This window comes from Scomber japonicus, chromosome 12, assembly GCF_027409825.1.
Source record: "Scomber japonicus isolate fScoJap1 chromosome 12, fScoJap1.pri, whole genome shotgun sequence".
Taxonomy (NCBI): domain Eukaryota; kingdom Metazoa; phylum Chordata; class Actinopteri; order Scombriformes; family Scombridae; genus Scomber; species Scomber japonicus.
The window spans coordinates 34,018,116-34,044,270 of NC_070589.1; the positions used below are offsets into that span (position 1 = coordinate 34,018,116).

The 26,155-nt window shown below is 43.6% G+C and overlaps 1 protein-coding gene across 1 annotated transcript in view; it reads right to left on the reverse strand.

The window, feature by feature from the left end:
• The window catches only part of LOC128369819 (disks large homolog 1-like), an 85,761-nt gene that overhangs the window by 46,864 nt on the left and 12,742 nt on the right, over positions 1–26,155 (reverse strand). Inside the window, exon 3 of the mRNA XM_053330896.1 lies at positions 7,606–7,769. Coding sequence (XP_053186871.1) covers positions 7,606–7,769 — 164 coding nt within the window. The remainder of the gene's footprint in view (positions 1–7,605; positions 7,770–26,155) is intronic.

A 26,155-nucleotide genomic window follows, 5' to 3' on the forward strand; every position in this document is an offset into this window, starting at 1 on the left:
ACTGAGATTAATCTCGATTAAAAAAACGAATTGTTTGACAGGCCTAATATATATATATGGATAGATAGATATTTTCTGCTGGAGCTGCAACAGGAAGTAGTTTTGGCGTTTTTCCATTTTTCAGTTCAAGCTCGACTCGACTCGACAACTCTGCGTTTCCATCAGGGATAGTAGCTGGTACCTGCTGCTTGTTTTGGTATCTGGTTCCAAGCGAGCCGAGCCCATACTAACATGTGACGTCATCAGACTGCCGGCCTCTGATTGGTCAGAGAGTCTTTACTGGAAGAGTCATGAGCCGTCCCACACAAGAATCAAACACCAACAACAGCGTTACAGAGATTCGGTTTCTCTTCTCTTTCTTTGTGTGAGACAGCAGCAAGTACGCCATCGCCTCCATGTCCTCCATTGTTTATGTGTTTGTGTCGCTATGACGACCCCACTCACGTTGAGGAGGAACTATAGTAATGGAAAACAACCTGGTAGCAAACCGAGCCGAGTAGAGCTAGAACTGTAGAGAGGAAAAGCTCTGTTGGTGTGAGGAAGTAATTAAACTTGTACTGCTAGTTTACATTTAGACTCTTTCCCTCCTAAAGTAAGCGTCCACATGGAGACGCAGCCCTGAAACAGCTGCACACGTCACAGCTTTGTGTCATTATAATACATTTGATGAAGCTTCAAAGTTCAAGCTTCATTTCTTCTTCTTCTTCGGAGGTTTTGTTGAATCATTCTGAAACAAATCTCATCACACAGACACACACAGAGAGAGAGAGAGAGCGAGAGCTGGAGACACCTGTAACCACGCTACAAAGCTGCGGCGGTTACCACGGCAACGAGTAATCAACAAGTCAATGAAGAAGCTCAAGCGATGGGACAGAAGTGATTCTCTCAGGCTGGACATGAAGAATGACGCGTGGAGACATTTAGAGACACGAAGAGGAACATTTAGAAGCTTTAAAAAAGAAACAAAACTACAAGAATGAATGGATTTAGCATTAATGTTGCTAGCTTAGCGTGTTTCTTAAAGTGTGTTTATTAGGGCTGTCAGCGTTAACACGTTAATCGCGATTAGATTAATGCAGAGCCGTGATTGATTCCCAGTTAAGACACTCTGGTAAGAAATGCTTTACATTATGGGCTTAAAACTGCCTTCAAATGGAAAATAACAGGATTTTAAACATGCAATTCAAAACGCCATTAATCGTGAGTAACTATGGAATCTCTGCGATTAATCTCGATTTAAAAAATTAATCGTTTGACAGAGAGTGTGAGAATCAGTCGTCGCTAAATGTTTCATTAGTCCAGTTCATCCTACAGCAGCTTTGGGCAGTTCCTGTAACGTGTTTTACTAAAATAAATTCATGAAACACTAAATATTAAACTGCCAGATATCACTGTGATAGATGATAATGAACTTAAGGTAAACAGGAAGTCCTATAAATGCTAACTGCTAACACTTAGCAGTTAGCAGCAGAGTGTGAGAGTCAGACGACCAGTTTAACCCACAGCAGCTTCTGAAGAGTTGTTTAAACTCATTTTCATAAACTTACATTAAAAGCACTGATTGATCTTTCGGTGTCATGTGACTATTATCGTCCATGTCAGACTGTAACGATTATTTTTACGACATAAATCCTCTTTATTGCTGTTTTTCTTGATAAGTCTAATTAGCCTAGCTTAGCACAAAGACTGGAAACGGAGGGAAACTGCTAGCATAGCTCCAACAAAACACCTTCCAAACTTCAGCTTTAAAAAAAAAACCCAAAAACATCATCATCTATTTCATACCAGAGAAGAAAATGACATTTGTGGATTATTTTCCAATTTTTGCTTAATCCCATAAACTGTTCTGAAAACATGAGATTAGAGGAATGAAGGCCAGTCGGACGCTGCTGCTGCTGCTGCTGCTGCTCACAGACGGCAGGTCGCTTTGTTTGATTCCCAGCTCCAGATCATACGTATAAAAGGATCTTTTACTAAGCTGCACTCATGTAATCACTGGTTTTACATTACAAGACTTTTGCATACATGATTACATTCAATAGTAATGATAACTTGTATTCATGGAGCACCTTTAAAACTAAAAGCAACATGAACAAAGAGAAGTATGATGCAGTTTATAAAATGAGTTTTTGGATGGATATAAAAGGGAACAGGAAGTGTGTTAGCAGAGTTTTGTTGTGAAATCTGAAGTTAAATGAAAGTAAAGTCGGGCCTTTTAAAACCTTCCTGTTGACTTCCTGTCGACTGTCAAACTTCTGTCCTCTCAGGTTAAAACTGACTCGGTTTGATTTGACTGTTAATGAATCATAAAGGTTTCAATTATCAACCAATTCTGTGTTATTACCAGAGGTTTTACTTTAGGAATGATGGTCAACAGGCCTCATTTTAATTAAATTATACCTAATATTTTATTTATTTGTTATCCTCCTGGGTCAAAGTTGACCAAAAGGACAAAAGGAAGATTAATGTAGTTAACAGGAAGTAGAGCTGAGTATCGGCACTCAATCCCTTTATAAATCAACTGAACTGGTATCTGAACCACTTTAAGGATACTTGGATTAGTAGTGGTATCATCATTTTTAACAATACTCAGCCTCACACAGGAGAGCTCTGAGTTTAGTCCCATGACTTATTCTCTACGTGCTGTTGGTGTCTCAGGACATTTTGATGCTTTTGGTTTGAGGAACATTTGTAGGTTAAATGAAAGTAAAGTCGGGCCTTTCAAAACCTTCCTGTCGACCATCAAACTTCAGTCCTCTCAGGTTAAACTGACTCGGTTTGATTTGACTGTTAATGAATCATAAAGGTTAATCATAAAGTTATTACCAGAGGTTTTACATTAGGAATGATGGTCAACAGGCCTCATGTTAATTCAATTATACCTAATATTTGAGTTAACACCTAAATTGACCAAAAGGAAGATTCATGTAGTTAACAGGAAGTAGAGCTCAGTATCGGCACTCTGAACCACTTTAAAGATACATGGATTGGTAGTGGTAGAGTTTAGTCCCAATGACTTCGTCTACGTGGTGTTGGTGTCTCGGGACATTTTGGTGCTTTTGGTTCGAGGAACATTTGTATCCATACTTTGGTTCTGTGTTAGATGCAACTTCATTCTTACTTATTACCAGAGGTTTTACTTTAGGAATGATGGTCAACAGGCCTCATTTTAATAAATTATACGTAATATTTGAGTTATTACCCGTTATCCACCCGGGTCAAAATTGACCAAAAGGACAAAAGGAAGATTCATGTAGTTAACAGGAAGTAAAGCTGAGTATCGGCACTCAATCCCTTTAAGATATTGACCGAAATAAATAAACTGAGCTGGTATCTGAACCACTTTAAGAATAAATGGATTGGTAGTAGTATCATCATTTTTAACGATACTCAGCCCTACACAGGAGAGCTCTGAGTTTAGTCCCAATGACTTCGTCTACGTGGTGTTGGTGTCTCAGGACATTTTGGTGCTTTTGGTTCGAGGAACATTTGTATCCATACTTTGGTTCTGTGTCAGATGCTTTTAGCCAACTTCATTCTAAGTTATTACCACAGGTTTTACTTTAGGAATGATGGTCAACAGGCCTCATGTTAATAAATTATACCTAATATTTGAGTTATTACCCGGGTCAAAATTGACCAAAAGGACAAAAGGGAGATTCATGTAATTAACAGGAAGTAAAGCTCAGTATCGGCACTCAATCCCTTTATAAATCAACTGAGCTGGAATCTGAACCACTTTAAGGATACTTGGATCATTTTTAAGGATACTCAGCCTCACACAGGAGGTACTGGTGTCGTCATTGTTTTAAACCATACCAAGCCCCAACAGGAAGCCACAGCACAGACGCTGAAGTGGAGGATCATGTGATCTGTTTCACTGTTCAGGAAGCTAAAGAGTTAAATATAATTATCAATAAAAAGCATCTTTGGTCTGAGTCGGATAAAAACAGCAACGGTCTGATTTCTGAAACCATTCAAACTGGAATCAAAGATAAATGAACTTCCTGGCATTCGGTTGGATAAATGACTCGAGGTTCACTGAAGTCTGACGAGTCTAACGAGCCGAAGAACATTATTCCTGATTTTCAACTTCTTCAAAAAGAAAGAAAGAAATTAAAAACTCCTCAGAGCTCCTCAGACTCTTCTGTCCTGCGGCAACAACCCAACACATCTTCCCTCTGAGGATGTTCTGACTCATCCTGACCTGGAATCCAAACCGCTGACTCAGCACAGTTTCATCCTGCAGTCAGTTAACGGTAATTAACTACAGCTGATAAAACCAGTCATTAACAATATCTGACCTAAAACTAACTTTCATTACTGAGACTAAACTACCACAGCTGCAGCCAAGGAGAGACTTCTTCTTCTGCTGTTTCATTAAATAGTCAAATACTCAGATACACCAGTAACATGCTGCTCTAACACTGATGCTTCACTATTAATAATCTAATTATGTCATTAGGGCTGTCAGCGTTAACGCGTTAATCACGATTAGATTAATGCAATCCATAACACGTTTTTTTTAATCTCATTTTAATGTGTCAAGCCTTTTTGTCCCTTCTACTCCCCCGTAGACGGCTCCTCTAGCTGTAGCGCTATGCTTTGAAGTGGCCTCCTGCAGTAAACCTACCGCGCTGATGGAAAGTAAGAGAGCTACTGGACTTTTGAACGGCTTGTTTAACTTTAAAACACTTCCAGACGCTTCAGTTGACAAGTCAAAAGTAAAATGCAACCTGTGTCAAACGGAGTTTAACTACCACCGGAGTACGTGGAGTTTGAGTTAGCACCTCCACGCTAAACACCCAGGTGCAGCCAAGCCAGCCTCAGCTCCACCAAAGGACCATTTTGGAGTGTGGGAGTCGCAGCAGAGCCGTGATTGATTCCCAGTTAAGACACTCTGGTAAGAAATGCTTTACATTATGGGCTTAAAACTGCCTTCAAATGGAAAATAACAGGATTTTAAACATGACATTCAAAACGCCATTAATCGTGATTAACTATGGAAATTCTGCGATTAATCTCGATTAAAAAAAATAATCGTTTGACAGCCCTACATGTCATATATAATATATCACTACTTTTACTGTAATACTGCATACTACATCACTCATAATACTGCAGTACTTTTACTGTAATACTGCATACCACATCGCTATAATACTGCAGTACTTTTACTGTAATACTGCATACTACATCACTATAATACTGCAGTACTTTTACTGTAATACTGCATACTACATCACTATAATACTGCAGTACTTTTACTGTAATACTGCATACTACATCACTATAATACTGCAGTACTTTTACTGTAATACTGCATACTACATCACTATAATACTGCAGTACTTTTACTGTAATACTGCATACTACATCACTATAGTACTGCAGTACTTTTACTGTAATACTGCATACTACATCACTCATAATACTGCAGTACTTTTACTGTAATACTGCATACCACATCGCTATAATACTGCAGTACTTTTACTGTAATACTGCATACTACATCACTATAATACTGCAGTACTTTTACTGTAATACTGCATACTACATCACTATAATACTGCAGTACTTTTACTGTAATACTGCATACTACATCACTATAATACTGCAGTACTTTTACTGTAATACTGCATACTACATCACTATAATACTGCAGTACTTTTACTGTAATACTGCATACTACATCACTATAGTACTGCAGTACTTTTATTGTAATACTGCATACTACATCACTATAATACTGCAGTACTTTTACTGTAATACTGCATACTACATCACTCATAATACTGCAGTACTTTTACTGTTATACTGCATACTACATCACTATAATACTGCAGTACTTTTACTGTAATACTGCATACTACATCACTATAATACTGCAGTACTTTTACTGTAATACTGCATACTACATCACTATAATACTGCAGTACTTTTACTGTAATACTGCATACTACATCACTATAATACTGCAGTACTTTTACTGTAATACTGCATACTACATCACTATAATACTGCAGTACTTTTACTGTAATACTGCAGTACTTTTACTGTAATACTGCATACTACATCACTATAATACTGCAGTACATTTACTGTAATACTGCAGTACTTTTACTGTAATACTGCATACTACATCACTATAATACTGCATACTACATCACTATAATACTGCAGTACTTTTACTGTAGGAGTATTATTACCTGTTTAACTGTTTAGTTTTTTTCGTTCATGTGTTTGTTTTTTCAGCTTGTTTAATAAAATAAACTTCCTTCTCCAAATATACAACACTAATAAGTTCAGTTTAAACCTGCAGCCTGCTTCACTCTCACTGTTTCATCCAGATGCCAAAAAAAAAAAAGCAGATGAAAAAGCTCCTGAGTGACGCTGAGAGACACAAACATGATGAGAGCACAAAGACGAGCAGAGTAACGACTGTAACGGTTTTATATGTGAACACTTTTGATGCACACCTCATCAAAAGTGTCCGCACGTATATCCTTATATCCTTCCACTTCAGCATTTCTACACTTTAAAAAAAAGAGGAAATTATGCAAGTGTACATTTAAACATGCACAAAACCTCATGTCTTAGAGTCCACGTCAGTATGACTAAACATCAAACTGTCACTTCCTGCAGCTCAGTGACTAACAATCCTCGGGTCAGTAAAATGTGTTAAAATTAGCAACGCTCCAGATTTGCAGCACTCACACGAATCAGCTGATTCATGAGCAACGATTCGATTGATCATCTAAAAATCCTGCTGATCAGAGAAAAGCTTCTGACTGCTGCCAGCGGAGCAGAGAGTTTGAGCTCATCAGTGTGAAGCATATCTGGTCCTTCTTTCAGCAAAACATTCAATCAGCTTTCTGCATTTATAAAAACAACTCTCATCTCTGCTGATACTTCCTGCCGGAGCTCCAGAGGACTCCTCCAGCGTTAGGAGCTGCAGGAGATCAGATACTCAGTAAGAGGAGAAATATTTTAGGAATGCTTAATGGTAAAAGATCGCTGTGATAGAAAACAAACTGTTCTACAGACAGGAAAAAACACTCATTTATCGCCATGGAAACACTAGAGGTCTTTAGTCTCAGGGCGCATCTTATCCCCTCGCAGGCTTTACGTGATGACAGCGAACACATCACAGTACCTGCAGGATTCAGGTGTGAGTGTGTGTGTGACCTGCAGGATTCAGGTGTGTGTGTGACCTGCAGGATTCAGGTGTGACCTGCAGGATTCAGGTGTGTGTGTGACCTGCAGGATTCAGGTGTGAGTGTGACCTGCAGGATTCAGGTGTGACCTGCAGGATTCAGGTGTGTGTGTGACCTGCAGGATTCAGGTGTGAGTGTGACCTGCAGGATTCAGGTGTGACCTGCAGGATTCAGGTGTGTGTGTGACCTGCAGGATTCAGGTGTGAGTGTGACCTGCAGGATTCAGGTGTGAGTGCAGAGAACAGACGCATCACTTCAACACTGCAGTTCCTGCCCTGACTCGAGTACACCTGATGACATCATAGCCACGGCGGGGGAGGGGGCAGGGGGGGAAAGGGGCAGGGGGGGAGGGGGGATCAAAGCTTGACGAAGCAGCCGCTGCTCTTACCTCGATGCTGGTGCTAAGGCTGGGCAGAGTGTCCGAGGTCACCGTTGTGCTTTGAAGGCTGGAGAAGTCCCACAGGTTGACGGGGGTCATGGGGTCCGCCGCCTTGGACGACTCCACCCATCTCTGACTGTCCAATAAGGTCACTTCGTAAAATTCCTGGATATCTGAGGAGAGACAAAGACACGTAGAGACATTAGAGCAGCTGTAAGGACATCAACCTGTTGGGCTGGGTCTCAGTGTACATTACATCACAGTATTATATTATATTATATTACATTATATTATATTATATTATATTTACTGTTATTTTGGATAAAGAACTGTGTGGATCAAACTTTCTTTGTAAATTGGGAGCATTAAAAAGCTGAAGGAAGTTTTATCTAAATTAAACGTGCTCAAGAATTAATAATTTACTTATAATCTCACTTCTGATTTTGTTATATTAGATGATTTTTGTGTAGTTTTTAATGCAGCTTTCTTTACTCTCTTATTGTGTAAAGTTGATGGAGGAACTGACAACAAAGTTAAAGTTCAAGTTTTAAAGCATTTCCAGAAATTGGTCGCCACAAAAAAAAAAGTTTCCAATGCACCATCAGGGTCATTAAACTGCTGCAGAAGAAGACAACGGCTCCATCCACCAGGACTCAGCTGTGAGAAGATGTGATGGTTTACTATGTGCATGTCATGAGTTACATGAAGGCTAATATTTATTATTATATATTATATATATTATAGTTATTGTGATTTGATACAAAGATAAGAGTTTAACCAGCAACTGAGCACAAACAGGAAAACCTTTCAGTTCAAACTATCCTTTAACCCTCCTGTCCTCGAGTCAAGGAAGGAAGGGAGGAAAGGAATGAAGGAAGGGGGGAAGGAAGGAGGGAGGGAGGGAGAAAGGAAAAGGAAGGAAGGAAGGGAGCAAGGACAGAAGGAAGGGAGGGAAGTAAGGAAAGGAGGGAGGAAGGACAGAAGGAAGGAAGGAAAGAAGGAAGGGAGGAAAGAGAGAGAGAGAGAAGGAGGGAGGGAGGAAGTACAAAAGGAAGGAAGGAAGGAAGGGAGGAAGAAGGAAGGACAGAAGGAAGGAAGGGAAGTAAGGAAAGGAGGGAGGAAGGACAGAAGGAAGGAAGGAAAGAAGGAAGGGAGGAAAGAGAGAGAGAGAGAAGGAGGGAGGGAGGAAGTACAAAAGGAAGGAAGGAAGGAAGGGAGGAAGAAGGAAGGACAGAAGGAAGGAAGAAAAGGGAATGGAGGGAGGAAAGAAGGAAGGAAGAAAAGGCGATGAAGGGAGGAAAGAAGGAAGGGAGGAAAGAGAGAGACAAGGAGGGAGGGAGGAAGTACAAAAGGAAGGAAGGAAGGACAGAGGGAAGTAAGGAAAGGAGGGAGGAAGGACAGAAGGAAAGAAGAAAAGGGGATGGAGGGAGGAAAGAAGGAAGGGAGGAAAGAGAGAGACAAGGAGGGAGGGAGGAAGTACAAAAGGAAGGAAGGAAGGAAGAAAAGGGGATGGAGGGAGGAAAGAAGGAAGGGAGGAAAGAGAGAGAAGGAGGGAGGGAGGAAGGACAAAAGGAAGGAAGGAAGGAAGGAAGGAAGGAAGGAAGGGAGGAAAGAAGGAGGGAAGGAAGGAAGAAAAGGGAATGGAGGGAGGAAAGAAAGAGAGAAGGAGGGAGGGAGGAAGGACAAAAGGAAGGAAGGAAGGGAGGAAGGAAGAAGGAAGGACAGAAGGAAGGAAGAAAAGGGAATGGAGGGAGGAAAGAGAGACAGAAGGAGGGAGGGAGGGAGGAAGGACAAAAGGAAGGAAGGAAGGAAAGAAGGAGGGAAAGAAGGAAGAAAAGGGAATGGAGGGAGGACAGAAAGCGAGAAGGAGGGAGGGAGGAAGGAAGGACAAAAAGGAAGGAAGGGAGGAAGAAGGAAGGACAGAAGGAAGGAAGAAAAGGGAATGGAGGGAGGAAAGAGAGACAGAAGGAGGGAGGGAGGAAGAAGGAAGGACAGAAGGAAGGGAGGAAGGAAGGAAGGGAGGACAGAAGGAAGGAAGAAAAGGGGATGGAAGGGAGGAAGAAGGAATGAAGGAAGGAAGGAAGGAAGGAAGGACAGAAGGAAGGGAGGAAGAAGGAATTGATAGATATTTCATGGATTGATTATCTGCTAGCTCCTCCTGCAGTCCAGCCTCACTGCGTGTGTGTGAGGCTGACATTATAACAGCCTGCAGCAGCCCAGCGCTCACCATCCAGTATGCTGCTTTAAGGAGGAAGGACAAAAGGAAGGAAGGAAGGAAGGAAGAAGGAAGGACAGAAAAGGGAATGGAGGGAGGAAAGAGAGAGAGAAGGAGGGAGAGAGGAAGGACAAAAGGAAGGACAGAAGGAAGGGAGGAAGAAGGAAGGACAGAAGGAAGGACAGAAGGAAGGGAGGAAGAAGGAAGGACAGAAGTATAGGACAGAAGGAAGGGAGGAAGGAAGGGAGGAAGGAAGGGAGGACAGAATGAAGGAGGCTGACATTATAACAGCCTGCAGCAGCCCAGCGCTCACATCCAGTATGCTGCTTTAAGGAGGAAGGACAAAAGGAAGGAAGGAAGGGAGGAAGAAGGAAGGACAGAAAAGGGAATGGAGGGAGGAAAGAGAGAGAGAAGGAGGGAGAGAGGAAGGACAAAAGGAAGGACAGAAGGAAGGGAGGAAGAAGGAAGGACAGAAGGAAGGACAGAAGGAAGGACAGAAGTAAAGGACAGAAGGAAGGGAGGAAGGAAGGGAGGACAGAATGAAGGAGGCTGACATTATAAAAAGCCTGCAACAGCCCAGCGCTCACATCCAGTATGCTGCTTTAAGGAGGAAGGACAGAAGGAAGGACAGAAGGAAGGGAGGAAGAAAAGGGAATGGAGGGAGGAAAGAGAGAGAGAAGGAGGGAGGAAGAAGGAAGGACAGAAGTAAAGGACAGAAGGAAGGGAGGAAGGAAGGGAGGAAGAAGGAAGGACAGAAGGAAGGACAGAAGGAAGGGAGGAAGGAAGGGAGGAAGAAGGAAGGACAGAAGGAAGGACAGAAGGAAGGGAGGAAGAAGGAAGGACAGAAGGAAGGGAGGAAGAAGGAAGGACAGAAGGAAGGACAGAAGGAAGGACAGAAGGAAGGGAGGAAGAAGGAAGGACAGAAGGAAGGACAGAAGTAAAGGACAGAAGGAAGGGAGGAAGGAAAGAGAGAGAGAAGGAGGGAGAGAGGAAGGACAAAAGGAAGGACAGAAGGAAGGGAGGAAGAAGGAAGGACAGAAGGAAGGACAGAAGTAAAGGACAGAAGGAAGGGAGGAAGGAAGGGAGGGAGGAAGGAAGGGAGGACAGAATGAAGGAGGCTGACGTTATAACAGCCTGCAGCAGCCCAGCGCTCACATCCAGTATGCTGCTTTAAGGAGGAAGGACAAAAGGAAGGAAGGAAGGGAGGAAGAAGGAAGGACAGAAAAGGGAATGGAGGGAGGAAAGAGAGAGAGAAGGAGGGAGAGAGGAAGGACAAAAGGAAGGACAGAAGGAAGGGAGGAAGAAGGAAGGACAGAAGGAAGGACAGAAGTAAAGGACAGAAGGAAGGGAGGAAGGAAGGGAGGAAGGAGGAAGGACAGAATGAAGGAGGCTGACATTATAACAGCCTGCAGCAGCCCAGCGCTCACATCCAGTATGCTGCTTTAAGGAGGAAGGACAAAAGGAAGGAAGGAAGGGAGGAAGGAGGAAGGACAGAATGAAGGAGGCTGACGTTATAACAGCCTGCAGCAGCCCAGCGCTCACATCCAGTATGCTGCTTTAAGGAGGAAGGACAGAAGTAAAGGACAGAAGGAAGGGAGGAAGGAAGGGAGGAAGGAAGGGAGGAAGGAAGGGAGGACAGAATGAAGGAGGCTGACATTATAACAGCCTGCAGCAGCCCAGCGCACACATCCAGTATGCTGCTTTATTTTTGGATGCACAACTCTGAGGAGGGCTTACAGAGAGCACAGAGCTAAAATAACCCAGGCTTTCTTTGGCTCGGCCGCCAGCTGACCGCCAGCCGGCACAGATGTTTCCCCATAAAGCATCAGATCACTTCAACAGCTCCTCACTGCCTCACTTCCTCACTGCAGCCACCGGCCTCCACTCAGTCTTTACTACTACAGTCAGGAGCTCAAATACACACTACAGCTGTTTTAATGATTCCTCCTGTTCATACTGAGGAAGGGAGGGAGGAAGGAAGGAAGGAAGGAAGGAAGGGAGAAAGGAAGGGAGAAAGCTGTTTTAATGATTCCTCCTGTTCATACTGAGGAAGTAAGGAAGGAAGGAAGGAAGGAGGAATGAAAAGAGGGAGGAAGGGAGGAAAGGAAAGAAGGAAGGGAGGAAGGAAGGAAGGAAGGAAGGGAGAAAGGAAGGGAGGGAGGAAGCTGTTTTAATGATTGCTCCTGTTCATACTGAGGGAGGAAGGAAGGAAGGAAGGAAGGAAGGAGGAATGAAAAGAGGGAGGAAGGGAGGAAGAAAGAAAGGAAGGGAGGGAGGAAGGGAGGAAGAAAGAAAGGAAAGGAAAGAAGGAAGGGAGGGAGGAAGGGAGGAAGGAAGGGAGGAAGCTGTTGTAATGATTCCTCCTGTTCATACTGTGTGTGTGTGTGTGTGTGTGTGTGTGTGTGTGTGTGTGTGTGTGTGTGTGTGTGTGTGTGTGTGTGTGTGTGTGTGTGTGTGTGTGTGTGTGTAATGATTCCTCCTGTTCATACTGAGCATTAGATCCTTCATCATGTTTACAGGAAGTGATGGAGGACTAAACCCACAGTCCTCCTTCTGGAAGGAAGGAAGGAAGGAAGGAAGGAAGGAAGGAAGGAAGGAAGGAAGGAAGACTAAATCCACAGTCCTCCTTCTGTGGAAACATGGATTTAAAAGTTGATCTGAAGCTAATATGAAGCTTCAGCTGTCTGAAAGGAAGAAGAGGAAGGGAGGAAGGAAGGAAGGAAGGAAGGAAGGAAAGGAGGGATGGAGGGAGGGAGGGAGGGAGTAAGGAAGGAAGGAAGGAAGGAAGGAAGGAGAGAAGGAGGACAAAGAGAGAAAGAACAAGTAGGGGGAGAGGAAGAAAGAAAGACAAAGGAGGAAGAGGAGAGAAAGAAAGAACAAGAAGTACGAGGAGGAGAGAAAGACAAGGAGGAAGGAAGGAAGGGAGGGAGGGAGGGAAGGAAGGGAGGAAGGAGGAATAAAAGAGGGATGAAGGAAGGGAAGAAGCAAGGAAGAAGGAGGGGAGGAAGGGAAAGGAGGGAGAGAGGAAGGAAGGAGGGAGGGAGGAAGGAAAGGAAACACTAAGAGGGAATCTGATGCTAAACAGACTGTAAATGTGTCAGATATCACTGATAAGACTAACTCACTACTATAGTTACTATGGTTACCATAGTAACTCACACTGATGAAGATCTATAGAAGCTGATCAGATACAGTCCTCCATCACTTTACATTGGAAGCTCATTAGAAGGAGATCTCTTAACAGTCAGTATGAACACACACCTGACTGCTAGTCAACACACACCTGACTGCTGGTCAACACACACCAGGAACCTTTAACATGAAACCAGCAGCTCAGCTTGTATATTAATAATAATAATAATTATAATAATTATAATAATAATAATTCAACTGAAGACAGAAAACTCCTCAGCAGTTTTGTGTTCCTTCAGCTCTCCTCCTCTACAGAAACCGTCCGACATGCCTCAGCTCTCAGCTCCACCCGAACCCTCCACCCGCTCAGCCATCCACCTGAACCCTCCACCAGCTCTCCTCCTCTACAGAAACCGTCCGACATGCTTCAGCTCTCAGCTCTCAGCTCTCAGCGGTGCCACGTGGAGCTGCAGCAGCCCTGACTCCACCCTCCAACCGTCCGACATGCTTCACCTCTCAGCTCCACCCGAACCCTCCACCAGCTCAGCCATCCACCCTAACCCTCCACCAGCTCAGCCACACACCCTAACCCTCCACCAGCTCAGCCACACACCCTAACCCTCCACCCCTCCTGACCAGAACAAAGAGATCAGAGCACATTACTCCAGTTCTAAAGTCTTTACACTGGCTCCCAGTCAGCTATAGAATAGATTTTAAAGTTCTGCTACTGGTCTACAAATCACTGAATGGTTTAGGTCCAGAATACATGAATGACATGTTAGTAGAATATAAACCCAGTAGAGCTCTGAGATCTACTGACTCAGGTCAGATAGTTGAGCCCAGAGTTCAAACTAAACATGGTGAAGCAGCTTTTAGCTGTTATGCTGCACACAACTGGAACAAACTACCAGCAGAACTGAAATCAGCCCCAACTGTGAACACTTTTAAATCCAGGTTAAAAACATTTCTCTTCTCCTGAGCTTATGATTGAGCTCTTTTAAAGCACTTTACATTTTAATCTTTCATTTGCACTCTTTGTCCTTTTAATGATTTTAAAGCTAATTTATTATTTTATGCTGCAATCATTTTATTTATGTCTTTCTATTTTTCTGTACTTTGTTTTTATTATGGGGGGGGGGGGGGGGGGGTTAATTGTATGTTTTAAGTTTCTCAAATTACATGTTTTTCTGTTTTATGTAAAGCACATTGAATTGCCATTGTGTATGAAATGCGCTATATAAATAAAACTGCCTTGCCTTGCCTCCACCAGCTCAGCCATCCACCCGAACCCTCCACCAGCTCAGCCATCCACCCTAACCCTCCACCAGCTCAGCCACACACCCTAACCCTCCACCAGCTCAGCCACACACCCTAACCCTCCACCAGCTCAGCCATCCACCCGAACCCTCCACCAGCTCAGCCATCCACCCGAACCCTCCACCAGCTCAGCCATCCACCCGAACCCTCCACCAGCTCAGCCATCCACCCGAACCCTCCACCAGCTCAGCCATCCACCCTAACCCTCCACCAGCTCAGCCATCCACCCTAACCCTACACCCCTCCACCAGCTCAGCCATCCACCCTAACCCTCCACCAGCTCAGCCATCCACCTGAACCCTCCACCAGCTCAGCCATCCACCCGAACCCTCCACCAGCTCAGCCATCCACCCGAACCCTCCACCAGCTCAGCCATCCACCAGCACCCTCCACCAGCTCAGCCATCCACCCTAACCCTCCACCAGCTCAGCCATCCACCCTAACCCTCCACCAGCTCAGCCACACACCCTAACCCTCCACCAGCTCAGCCACACACCCTAACCCTCCACCAGCACCCTCCACCAGCTCAGCCATCCACCCTAACCCTCCACCAGCTCAGCCACACACCCTAACCCTCCACCAGCTCAGCCATCCACCCTAACCCTCCACCAGCTCAGCCACACACAGTCAGTGTGTTACAGAGGAGGAAGAGAGAAGCTCCATCACTGAGAACAAAGGTCTGACTCTTATGTAACGTCGTTTGATGACTGAAAATAGATGATGTGATATTGAACTGAATCTGCTGTAAGAACTAAAAATACCAAATTCTCAAAGGTTGCTTTTTCACTTCCACACCTTCCTCATCATCATCATCATCATGGTTAGTCTCTTCTGTTGCTGCTGCTGCTGCTTATTAAAGGACGAGTTCATAAAACAACACGCATGTTTACACTGGAACTAGTTTTACCTGCTGCTTCACATTAAGACTCAAACATCCACACTGTGCCACAACCTCTACTTCTGTACTCACACTTTATATTCTGAGTGTGTTCACATCAGGGTTATTACAGTTAACCAAAACTACGATTTAAAGAAGGACGTCAGTGTTTAGAGAGAAGCACAAAGTTTCTCTGGTCTAGATGTTAAAGGGTTAGAGCTGACAGAGATCTGCAGGCTGGACCTCATTAAACTGTTAGAGAGAAAACACACAAAGCTTCTGTCTGTTGGTTCTAATAAAACATAATAAAAGACCACACCTCATTATTCTGCTGCTGAACACACACACACACACACACAGACACAGTAACAACACACACACACAGACAGTAACACACACACACACACACACACACACACAGTAACCACACACACATTAAGATCAGGAGGAAGACGAGCAAACATTTAAACTTCTTCACTGAGAGTCTTTCAGTTGAAATAATCTCAGTCCAAACACAAAGCTTTAAGATTTAAAAAAAAAAGAAAAAGAAGATATGTACACACACACACACACACACACACACACACACACACACTGAACCTGAAGAGTTTGACGTCAAACTTGTGATGTTTTTCATTCTCAGTCAGGATTTCTGTTATTTTATCAAAAAAAATAAAAATAAAAAACTAAAAGGATTAAATAAATAAATAAATAAAGTTTAAAAATAGAAACCAGATGATTTTAACTCTGTAACTGCTGACAGAAGCAACCAGAGTCTGTTCATCCATTTACTGACCCACAGAAAAACTATTTCACATCACTAAATACACCAGCAGCTCAGTTCATCTTCACAGAGGAGAACACTTCTACTGCTGCTGCTGCTCAACAACCAGAAGAAGAAGAAGAAGAAGAAGACTGCTGCTGCTGCTCAACAACCAGAAGAAGAAGAAGAAGACTACTGCTGCTGCTCAACAACCAGAAGAAGAAGAAGAAGAAGAAGACTGCTGCTGCTGCTCAACAACCAGAAGAAGAAGAAGAAGAAGAAGACTACTGCTGCTGCTCAACAACCAGAAGAAGAAGAAGAAGACTACTGCTGCTGCTCAACAACCAGAAGAAGAAGAAGAAGACTACTGCTGCTGCTGCTCAACAACCAGAAGAAGAAGAAGAAGAAGAAGACTACTGCTGCTGCTCAACAACCAGAAGAAGAAGAAGAAGACTACTGCTGCTGCTCAACAACCAGAAGAAGAATAAGAAGACTACTGCTGCTGCTCAACAACCAGAAGAAGAAGAAGAAGACTACTGCTGCTGCTCAACAACCAGAAGAAGAAGAAGAAGACTACTGCTGCTGCTCAACAACCAGAAGAAGAAGAAGACTACTGCTGCTGCTCAACAACCAGAAGAAGAAGAAGAAGACTACTGCTGCTCTACAACCAGAAGAAGAAGAAGAAGACTGCTGCTCAACAACCAGAAGAAGAAGAAGAAGACTACTGCTGCTCTACAACCAGAAGAAGAAGAAGAAGACTACTGCTGCTGCTCAACAACCAGAAGAAGAAGAAGAAGACTACTGCTGCTCTACAACCAGAAGAAGAAGAAGAAGACTGCTGCTGCTGCTCAACAACCAGAAGAAGAAGAAGAAGAAGAAGACTGCTGCTGCTGCTCAACAACCAGAAGAAGAAGAAGAAGAAGAAGACTGCTGCTGCTGCTCAACAACCAGAAGAAGAAGAAGAAGAAGAAGACTGCTGCTGCTGCTCAACAACCAGAAGAAGAAGAAGAAGACTACTGCTGCTGCTCAACAACCAGAAGAAGAAGAAGAAGAAGAAGACTGCTGCTGCTGCTCAACAACCAGAAGAAGAAGAAGAAGAAGAAGAAGACTACTGCTGCTGCTGCTCAACAACCAGAAGAAGAAGAAGAAGAAGACTGCTGCTGCTGCTCAACAACCAGAAGAAGAAGAAGACTGCTGCTGCTGCTCAACAACCAGAAGAAGAAGAAGAAGAAGACTGCTGCTGCTGCTCAACAACCAGAAGAAGAAGAAGACTGCTGCTGCTGCTCAACAACCAGAAGAAGAAGAAGAAGAAGAAGACTGCTGCTGCTGCTCAACAACCAGAAGAAGAAGAAGAAGACTACTGCTGCTGCTCAACAACCAGAAGAAGAAGAAGAAGACTACTGCTGCTCTACAACCAGAAGAAGAAGAAGAAGAAGAAGACTACTGCTGCTGCTCAACAACCAGAAGAAGAAGAAGAAGACTACTGCTGCTGCTCAACAACCAGAAGAAGAAGAAGAAGAAGAAGACTACTGCTGCTGCTCAACAACCAGAAGAAGAAGAAGAAGACTACTGCTGCTCTACAACCAGAAGAAGAAGAAGAAGACTGCTGCTGCTGCTCTACAACCAGAAGAAGAAGAAGAAGAAGAAGACTACTGCTGCTGCTCAACAACCAGAAGAAGAAGAAGAAGACTACTGCTGCTCTACAACCAGAAGAAGAAGAAGAAGACTGCTGCTGCTGCTCAACAACCAGAAGAAGAAGAAGACTGCTGCTGCTGCTCAACAACCAGAAGAAGAAGAAGAAGAAGAAGACTGCTGCTGCTGCTCAACAACCAGAAGAAGAAGAAGAAGAAGAAGACTGCTGCTGCTGCTCAACAACCAGAAGAAGAAGAAGAAGAAGAAGACTGCTGCTGCTGCTCAACAACCAGAAGAAGAAGAAGAAGAAGAAGACTGCTGCTGCTGCTCAACAACCAGAAGAAGAAGAAGAAGAAGAAGACTGCTGCTGCTGCTCAACAACCAGAAGAAGAAGAAGAAGACACTCACTCAGACATATAAAGACTAAAGGAGTTGATTTTTTACTTTAACATTTTAGAGACGTGACAGTAATCTAATGATCCATTTTCAAGCTAAACTGTAAATATTCTCTTTTTTTAAGTCTTGAAAAGTGAAAGATGCAACTGTGTGTGTGTGTATAACTCTCTGTGTGTGTGTGTGTGTGTGTGTGTGTGTGTGTCTAACTCTCTCTCTGTGTGTGTGTGTGTATAACTCTCTGTGTGTGTGTGTATGTGTGTGTGTCTAACTCTCTCTCTCTCTGTGTGTGTGTGTGTGTATAACTCTCTCTCTCTCCCTGTGTGTGTGTGTGTGTGTGTCTCTGTGTGTTGTTACTGTGTGTGTGTGTGTGTGTGTGTGTGTGTGCTCAGTTCATCTTTACAGAGCTGAAGTCCAGTAGTTTCTGTGGATCAGTAACTACTGAACATTTCTGCTCAGCTGTTTCCTCATGTATGGTTCCTCAGTGGGAGTAATGAACGTCATATTTCATCTGATTTAAAGGTTTAAATATTTAATTTATCTGCATTAACCAAAGTTACATTTTACTGCTTAGATTATCTTTAACCCTTTCATTACCCAACTATGTTCCAACTCATCTTAATCAAGTTAACACACAGAGAGAGAGAGAGAGAGAGAGAGAGAGAGAGAGAGAGAGAGAGAGAGAGAGAGAGAGAGAGAGAGAGAGAGAGAGAGAGAGAGAGAGAGAGAGAGAGAGAGAGAGAGAGAGAGAGAGAGAGAGAGAGAGAGAGAGAGAGAGAGAGAGAGAGAGAGAGAGAGACACACACACACACACACAGAGAGAGAGAGAGAGACACACACACACAGAGAGAGACACACACACACACACACAGATCATCTTGTGTATAGATCTCGTCATATTTAAATATAAATCTTTTAACCGGATGAAGGATTTTAGTCATCGGACGTCTGATCAGAGAAACCAGCAAATGAAGCCAAGACCTGCATTTACACACAATTACACACATTTACACTCTAAAACTATCATTTCATCTAAATAATCAGAATTCACGTCTCTATCAACGTCCTCCGCTGTCAAAACGCTGCAATTAGCCAAATGACATCACATCCAAATCTCTCCAGATATTAAAAAAAAAAAGAAAGCTGATTTATTAAAAGTGAAAAGATGTGATAGAGGCCATCTGTTTCTGTGAGAGGAATCAGGCCGATGTCAAGAGAAAGAATGAGAAGAAAAACTGGAAAAAGTCACACACACACACACACACACACACACACACACACACACACACACATAGGAGTGAGACACACACCCAGTGACACACACAGAGTAAATCAGCAGTGATGGTGGGATTATGGGCTGGGGGGTAAACCGTCGTGTCCACAGAGGGATTACATGGGGCTCGGCCGGCTGCAGACATCTCTTTTTGGTGGTGGTGGTGGTGGTGGTGGGGGGGGGGGGGGGTGGTGGGGGGGGGGGCAGAGGGGTGGGGGGGGTTTGGCAGATTGAAAACTGTATGCAGCAGAATTTGACTTTTTCATCTGCGACAGTCGGATCTCAAAACTCTGAGACAAACACACTCAGATACAGTTTGGGTTAAAGTAGAAATACAGATGTGCAGATACAGCTGTCAATCATCCTGACTGCAGCAATACTACCAATCACCCCCCCCCCCCAAAAAAAAAAACCCACATGCACCCCTGTAACAGCTCAGTATAACTGTTAACACTCTCTTACCCTCTACTGCACAGTTTAATCCATCAGCTTCATCAAGAGTTTCCAAAAATATGAATGTGCATAATCTAAGAGATTTACAGTCTTTCTGGCACAACCTTATATGAAAACACTTCAACCTGATTGAACAACATTAATTATCATTTTAAAGATTTCTTCACATAATTATCATCATCACACTTCTACAACATCATCAATCTCAACCACAGACTGTATAAAAGAAACTGACGTAACATCCGTGACGTCACCCATTGGTTTGTGGACTGCTGCTCGGAAGCCAATAGTTTCTAATCTAGGCAGCGCCATCTTGAAAATTTCAGGTGCATGCTGGGAAAAATAAAAACACAGATTCTACTTATATGGGTATGAGGCGGGGCCATGGGCGGAGCGGGGAGGTTGCTATGGTTACGAGGGCTGGATCTCGAGGACATTGGTCAATCAACCTGTCAATCAGGACGTAGCCACGCCCTAATGCATACCCTGCTTTATCGTCACATATAAAATCAGGGAGGCCAAAATGTCCCAAATGAACATCATACTGCATTGAAGAAGGCTTTAAACTAGCGATTGAGACCATAAACACATTTTGAAAACGTTTACTGAGGTTAGAAATCAAGTGAGAAGTTGGTGAATTCTCCATTGACTTGTATAGAGACGGTCGCCCCCTGGTGGCCTTTTGATAGAATGCAGTTCTAAGTTACTTCTACGTTGGCCTCATTGCAGAGGACCAGAACTCGCCGCCTGATCTCAACATGGGACAATTTTACTTTTCTTTGTTTTTCCCCTAAAGAGTGAAATCGACAGCAGAGCCTTTCAAACAACGCTGACTCCAGTGACATCATCAGACCAACGTTTATCCTTCCTATAAACACCTGGAAACACAAATATCCTCATGATTTCATGTTCTATCACATTATAGTCTCGGTGGGGATCCCCCCCGCTGCTCTACATGTCTCTGCCTCTGCTGAATTATTTTTATCCCCGGTGGAGAGAGAAATGTATCACCCTCATAATGATTTATGCTGCTTCATCCATAGACTATAAAATCTAAAATAAAAACACTATTTAAAAGAAGCTGAGCAGTGAAACATGAGAACAGCAGTGAGACCAGAAAAGAACTGTGGTGATAGAGAATAGAGATGAACATGAAATGGATCAGCTGTTTCCTCTTTTCCTGCTCAGATAAAAGATGGACGACAAGCTGTGGAAAATTAGCATGTAGAGTAACAGACGTGTAGAGTAACAGACTGTAGAGTAACAGACTGTAGAGTAACAGACTGTAGAGTAACAGGCGTGTAGAGTAACAGACGTGTAGAGTAACAGGCCGTAGAGTAACAGGCTGTAGAGTAACAGGCCGTAGAGTAACAGGCCGTAGAGTAACAGACGTGTAGAGTAACAGACTGTAGAGTAACAGACTGTAGAGTAACAGACGTGTAGAGTAACAGGCTGTAGAGTAACAGACTGTAGAGTAACAGGCTGTAGAGTAACAGGCTGTAGAGTAACAGGCCGTAGAGTAACAGACGTGTAGAGTGACAGGCTGTAGAGTAACAGACTGTAGAGTAACAGGCTGTAGAGTAACAGGCCGTAGAGTAACAGGCCGTAGAGTAACAGGCCGTAGAGTAACAGGCTGTAACAGACGTGTAGAGTAACAGACGTGTAGAGTAACAGACGTGTAGAGTAACAGGCGTGTAGAGTAACAGGCGTGTAGAGTAACAGGCTGTAGAGTAACAGACGTGTAGAGTAACAGACGTGTAGAGTAACAGGCTGTAGAGTAACAGGCTGTAGAGTAACAGGCTGTAGAGTAACAGACTGTAGAGTAACAGACGTGTAGAGTAACAGGCTGTAGAGTAACAGACCGTAGAGTAACAGGCCGTAGAGTAACAGGCCGTAGAGTAACAGACGTGTAGAGTAACAGACGTGTAGAGTAACAGACGGTAGAGTAACAGGCTGTAGAGTAACAGGCTGTAGAGTAACAGGCTGTAGAGTAACAGGCTGTAGAGTAACAGACTGTAGAGTAACAGGCCGTAGAGTAACAGACTGTAGAGTAACAGGCTGTAGAGTAACAGACAGGCTGTAGAGTAACAGACGTGTAGAGTAACAGACGTGTAGAGTAACAGACGTGTAGAGTAACAGACAGGCTGTAGAGTAACAGGCTGTAGAGTAACAGACAGGCTGTAGAGTAACAGGCTGTAGAGTAACAGGCTGTAGAGTAACAGACGTGTAGAGTAACAGGCCGTAGAGTAACAGACTGTAGAGTAACAGACTGTAGAGTAACAGACGTGTAGAGTAACAGGCTGTAGAGTAACAGACCGTAGAGTAACAGGCTGTAGCGTAACAGACGTGTAGAGTAACAGACGTGTAGAGTAACAGACGTGTAGAGTAACAGACGTGTAGAGTAACAGACGTGTAGAGTAACAGACTGTAGAGTAACAGGCTGTAGAGTAACAGGCTGTAGAGTAACAGGCCGTAGAGTAACAGACCGTAGAGTAACAGACTGTAGAGCAACAGGCCGTAGAGTAACAGACTGTAGAGTAACAGACTGTAGAGTAACAGACGTGTAGAGTAACAGACTGTAGAGTAACAGGCCGTAGAGTAACAGACATGTAGAGTAACAGACGTGTAGAGTAACAGGCCGTAGAGTAACAGGCCGTAGAGTAACAGACATGTAGAGTAACAGACGTGTAGAGTAACAGACTGTAGAGTAACAGGCCGTAGAGTAACAGACATGTAGAGTAACAGACGTGTAGAGTAACAGACGTGTAGAGTAACAGACGTGTAGAGTAACAGACGTGTAGAGTAACAGACGTGTAGAGTAACAGACTGTAGAGTAACAGGCTGTAGAGTAACAGGCTGTAGAGTAACAGGCCGTAGAGTAACAGACCGTAGAGTAACAGACTGTAGAGCAACAGGCCGTAGAGTAACAGACTGTAGAGTAACAGACTGTAGAGTAACAGACGTGTAGAGTAACAGACTGTAGAGTAACAGGCCGTAGAGTAACAGACATGTAGAGTAACAGACGTGTAGAGTAACAGGCCGTAGAGTAACAGGCCGTAGAGTAACAGACATGTAGAGTAACAGACGTGTAGAGTAACAGACTGTAGAGTAACAGGCCGTAGAGTAACAGACATGTAGAGTAACAGACGTGTAGAGTAACAGACGTGTAGAGTAACAGACAGACCGTAGAGTAACAGGCTGTAGAGTAACAGACTGTAGAGTAACAGACGTGTAGAGTAACAGGCTGTAGAGTAACAGGCCGTAGAGTAACAGACAGACGGTAGAGTAACAGGCTGTAGAGTAACAGACTGTAGAGTAACAGACTGTAGAGTAACAGGCTGTAGAGTAACAGACGTGTAGAGTAACAGACTGTAGAGTAACAGGCTGTAGAGTAACAGGCTGTAGAGTAACAGGCTGTAGAGTAACAGACTGTAGAGTAACAGGCTGTAGAGTAACAGGCTGTAGAGTAACAGGCTGTAGAGTAACAGGCTGTAGAGTAACAGACTGTAGAGTAACAGGCTGTAGAGTAACAGACGTGTAGAGTAACAGACGGTAGAGTAACAGACGTGTAGAGTAACAGACTGTAGAGTAACAGACTGTAGAGTAACAGACTGTAGAGTAACAGACTGTAGAGTAACAGGCCGTAGAGTAACAGACGTGTAGAGTAACAGGCCGTAGAGTAACAGGCCGTAGAGTAACAGGCCGTAGAGTAACAGACGTGTAGAGTAACAGACGTGTAGAGTAACAGGCCGTAGAGTAACAGGCCGTAGAGTAACAGGCTGTAGAGTAACAGACGTGTAGAGTAACAGACGTGTAGAGTAACAGACCGTAGAGTAACAGACCTGTAGAGTAACAGACCTGTAGAGTAACAGACCTGTAGAGTAACAGGCTGTAGAGTAACAGACTGTAGAGTAACAGACTGTAGAGTAACAGACTGTAGAGTAACAGGCCGTGGAGTAACAGGCCGTAGAGTAACAGACGTGTAGAGTAACAGGCCGTAGAGTAACAGACGTGTAGAGTAACAGACTGTAGAGTAACAGACCGTAGAGTAACAGGCTGTAGAGTAACAGACTGTAGAGTAACAGGCTGTAGAGTAACAGACGTGTAGAGTAACAGGCCGTAGAGTAACAGACGTGTAGAGTAACAGACTGTAGAGTAACAGACGTGTAGAGTAACAGACGTGTAGAGCAACAGACCGTAGAGTAACAGACTGTAGAGTAACAGACGTGTAGAGCAACAGACTGTAGAGTAACAGACTGTAGAGTAACAGACTGTAGAGTAACAGACTGTAGAGTAACAGACTGTAGAGTAACAGACGTGTAGAGTAACAGGCTGTAGAGTAACAGACCGTAGAGTAACAGGCTGTAGAGTAACAGGCCATAGAGTAACAGGCTGTAGAGTAACAGGCCGTAGAGTAACAGACTGTAGAGTAACAGACGTGTAGAGTAACAGACTGTAGAGTAACAGACGTGTAGAGTAACAGACGTGTAGAGCAACAGACCGTAGAGTAACAGACTGTAGAGTAACAGACGTGTAGAGCAACAGACTGTAGAGTAACAGACTGTAGAGTAACAGACTGTAGAGTAACAGACTGTAGAGTAACAGACGTGTAGAGTAACAGGCTGTAGAGTAACAGACTGTAGAGTAACAGACGTGTAGAGTAACGGGCCGTAGAGTAACGGGCCGTAGAGTAACGGGCCGTAGAGTAACAGACTGTAGAGTAACAGGCTGTAGAGTAACAGGCTGTAGAGTAACAGACGTGTAGAGTAACAGACCGTAGAGTAACAGGCTGTAGAGCAGGGGTGTCAAACATGCGGCCCGTGGGCCAGAACCGGCCCAGTTTCTTTCTTCCTCTTTTCCTTCCTTCCGTCTGCCCTTCCTACCTCTTTTTCCTCCCTTCCTCCTTGTCTTCTTTTCCTTCTTTCCTTCCTTCAGTCTATCCTTCCTACCTTTCTTCCTCCGTGTCTTCTCTTCCATCCTTCCTTCCTTCCTTCTTTCCTTTCATCCGTCTTCCCTTCCTTCATTCCTTCATTCCTTCCTTCCTTCCTTACTTCTTGTCTTCTCTTCCTTCCATCTGTCCTTCCTCCCTTTCTTCCTTCCATCTTTCCTTCCTTCCTTCCTGTATTCTCTTCCTTCTCCTCCTTCGTTTCTTCCCTCCTTCCTTCCTTTTAATGATCCGGCCCACATGAGATCAAATTAGGCTGTATGTGGCCCTTGAATGAAAATGAGTTTGGCACCCCTGCTGTCGAGTGTCACCTTTGCATTTTTCTGCATTTCCAGCATTTTATAGATTTAACATTTAATTGAGGTATTGATCGTGATTTGCATGTTTTTACGATCAATAATTTTTAAATGTATTTGTGTGTTTTTATTTTTTTTATGTGTCTGACGTGACGAAGCTTCTCACAGCAGAGAGGAAACAAACGACGAAGAGAGCAGGAACCAGGCCATCGTGTTCGCACTGATGATCTCCACTCATCTATTAGTGATGAAGATGCTGAGAGCAAAAAAAAAAAAAAAAAAAAACCTTCACTGGATGTTTGCAGGAAAAATAGAAACAGGAGGAAACTAAAGGAATTGAGTCTTCACTGTCATCTGCTCCCAATGCAGGTATGATTTCATAGATCTCAGCCCCCAATGCAGGTATTATTTCATAGATCTAACCTCCCAATGCAGGTATTATTTCATAGATCTCAGCCCCCAATGCAGGTATGATTTCATAGATCTCAGCCCCCAATGCAGGTATTATTTCATAGATCTAACCTCCCAATGCAGGTATGATTTCATAGATCTCAGCCCCCAATGCAGGTATCATTTCATAGATCTCAGCTCCCAATGCAGGTATGATTTCATAGATCTCAGCCCCCAATGCAGGTATGATTTCATAGATCTCAGCCCCCAATGCAGGTATGATTTCATAGATCTAACCCTCCCAATGCAGGTATGATTTCATAGATCTCAGCCCCCAATGCAGGTATTATTTCATAGCTCTAACCTCCCAATGCAGGTATTATTTCATAGATCTAAGCCCCCAATGCAGGTGTTATTTCATAGATCTCAGCTCCCAATGCAGGTATGATTTCATAGATCTCAGCCCCCAATGCAGGTATGATTTCATAGATCTAACCCTCCCAATGCAGGTATTATTTCATAGATCTAGGCTCCCAATGCAGGTATTATTTCATAGATCTCAGCCCCCAATGCAGGTATTATTTCATAGATCTAACCTCCCAATGCAGGTATGATTTCATAGATCTGAGCTCCCAATGCAGGTATTATTTCATAGATCTAACCCTCCCAATGCAGGTATTATTTCACAGGATATCAGAAGTGTAGGACTAGGGCAAGATTATTAAGCTCTATTATAATAGTAAAGTTACAAAGTGCTTAATATACAACACAGTGGCGTCTTCAATCTGCTTTATTTTAACATTTCTGCTTGAGAAATGCAGAATCATCAACTATCAGAAGAGTTTCAGTGTAATTATTTGCCAGTAAACCAAC